The following is a 1,434-nucleotide window of genomic DNA, read 5'->3' as shown; positions in this document are numbered from 1 at the left end:
TCTCCTTTATCAGGGAAGAACCCCCCCCCCCCGCTCGCCTTCCTGAGCGATCTTTCAAAATTGCTCTTTGGGTGCTGCAGGCTGAGACCCCTTCCCTTCAGAGTGGAGTCAGGGCTCTGCCACCCCCCCCCCACACCCCCGCAGGAGGAGCCCGCCTGTCCCCCCCCAGCATCAGCCTGTAATCCTCCCCGTGGGGGTCCTGGGGAGACTGCCGCCCTAACCAGCCTCTGCTTCCTTCCCAGGTGGACAAAGGGGTGGTGCCCCTGGCCGGCACGGATGGAGAAACCACCACCCAAGGTAGGGGCAGAGGCAGGGGGCTGACTGGGCAGGTGGGGGGGGTGTGTGAGCCCCTCACTTGGATTCTGTGGGTGGTCAGGCCTTGGCGGGGCGTAAGGTGTATGTGGTGTGCTGCAGTGTTGCCATGCATTCTGTTTCCTCCCTCCCTCCCTTTCCTTCTTTCCTTCCTTCCTTCCTTCCTCCCTTTTTCTTTCTTTCCTTCCTCCCTCTTCATCACCTTCCCTCCTCCCTTTTTCCTCCCTCCCTCCCTCTTCACCACCTTGCTTCCTTCCTCCTTCCTTTTTTCTTCCTGCCTGCCTTCCCCTTCACTACCTCCCTTCCTTCCTCCCTCCCTCTTTTTCCTTCCTTCCTTCCTTCCTTCCTCCCTCTCTCCCTTTTTCCTTCCTTCCTTCCTGCCTCCCTCTTCGCCACCTTCCTCCCTCCCTCCCTCCCTCCCTTTTTCCTTCCTTTTTTCCTTCCTTCCTTCCTTCCTTCCTTCCTTCCTCCCTCCCTCCATTTTTCCTTCCTCCCTCTCTCCCTCCCTCTCTCCCTTTTTTCTTCCTTCCTTCCTTCCTTCCTTCCTTCCTTCCTTCCTCTCTCCTTTTTTCCTTCCTTCCTCCCTCCCTCTCTCCCTTTTTTCTTCCTTTCTTCCTTCCTCCCTCCCTCCCTCCCTCCCTCCCCCAGGGCTGGATGGGCTGGCAGAGCGCTGTGCCCAGTACAAGAAAGATGGCGCGGACTTTGCCAAGTGGCGCTGTGTGCTGAAGATCAGCGAGAACACCCCCTCCAGCCTGGCCATCCTGGAGAACGCCAACGTGCTCGCCCGCTATGCCAGCATCTGCCAGCAGGTGAGCCAGCCGCCCGTCTGCCCCTCCGCTCTGGCTTTGGGGCGGGCCCTTGGCCTCTGCGGGGGCCTCAGTGCTGGGCTTGGCTCTCCCCGCAGAACGGCATTGTGCCCATCGTGGAACCGGAGATCCTGCCAGACGGGGAGCACGACCTCAAGCGGTGCCAGTACGTGACTGAGAAGGTACCGTGGCTTATGGGGGCGGGTGTAGGGTGGGGGGGCTGTCAGTGGGAACAAGGCAAAGAGGGCACGAAGGAGAGCAGGGGTAGCTGAGTGGGTGACTTTGAGCCTGTCGTCCTCTGGCCCAGCCATCTTGG

General features: G+C 60.5%; 1 protein-coding gene across 1 annotated transcript; it reads left to right on the top strand.

Moving 5' to 3' along the window:
- Window positions 1–242: 242 nt before the first annotated feature.
- Window positions 243–1,300, top strand: LOC107302206 (fructose-bisphosphate aldolase C-like; the record flags this gene model as incomplete). Its single annotated transcript, XM_015831316.1, has 3 exons — window positions 243–297; window positions 961–1,121; window positions 1,217–1,300. Coding segments are annotated over 3 exons (300 nt in total), but the record flags the coding sequence as incomplete, so codon positions are not given.
- Window positions 1,301–1,434: the final 134 nt, after the last annotated feature.

The sequence above is a fragment of the Protobothrops mucrosquamatus genome, unplaced genomic scaffold (genome assembly GCF_001527695.2).
Source record: "Protobothrops mucrosquamatus isolate PMUCROS unplaced genomic scaffold, P.Mucros_1.0 scaffold35146, whole genome shotgun sequence".
Classification (NCBI taxonomy): Eukaryota; Metazoa; Chordata; class Lepidosauria; order Squamata; family Viperidae; genus Protobothrops; species Protobothrops mucrosquamatus.
The sequence above is the reverse complement of the archived record's forward strand: the minus strand, read 5'-3'. Positions and strand labels throughout refer to the sequence as shown.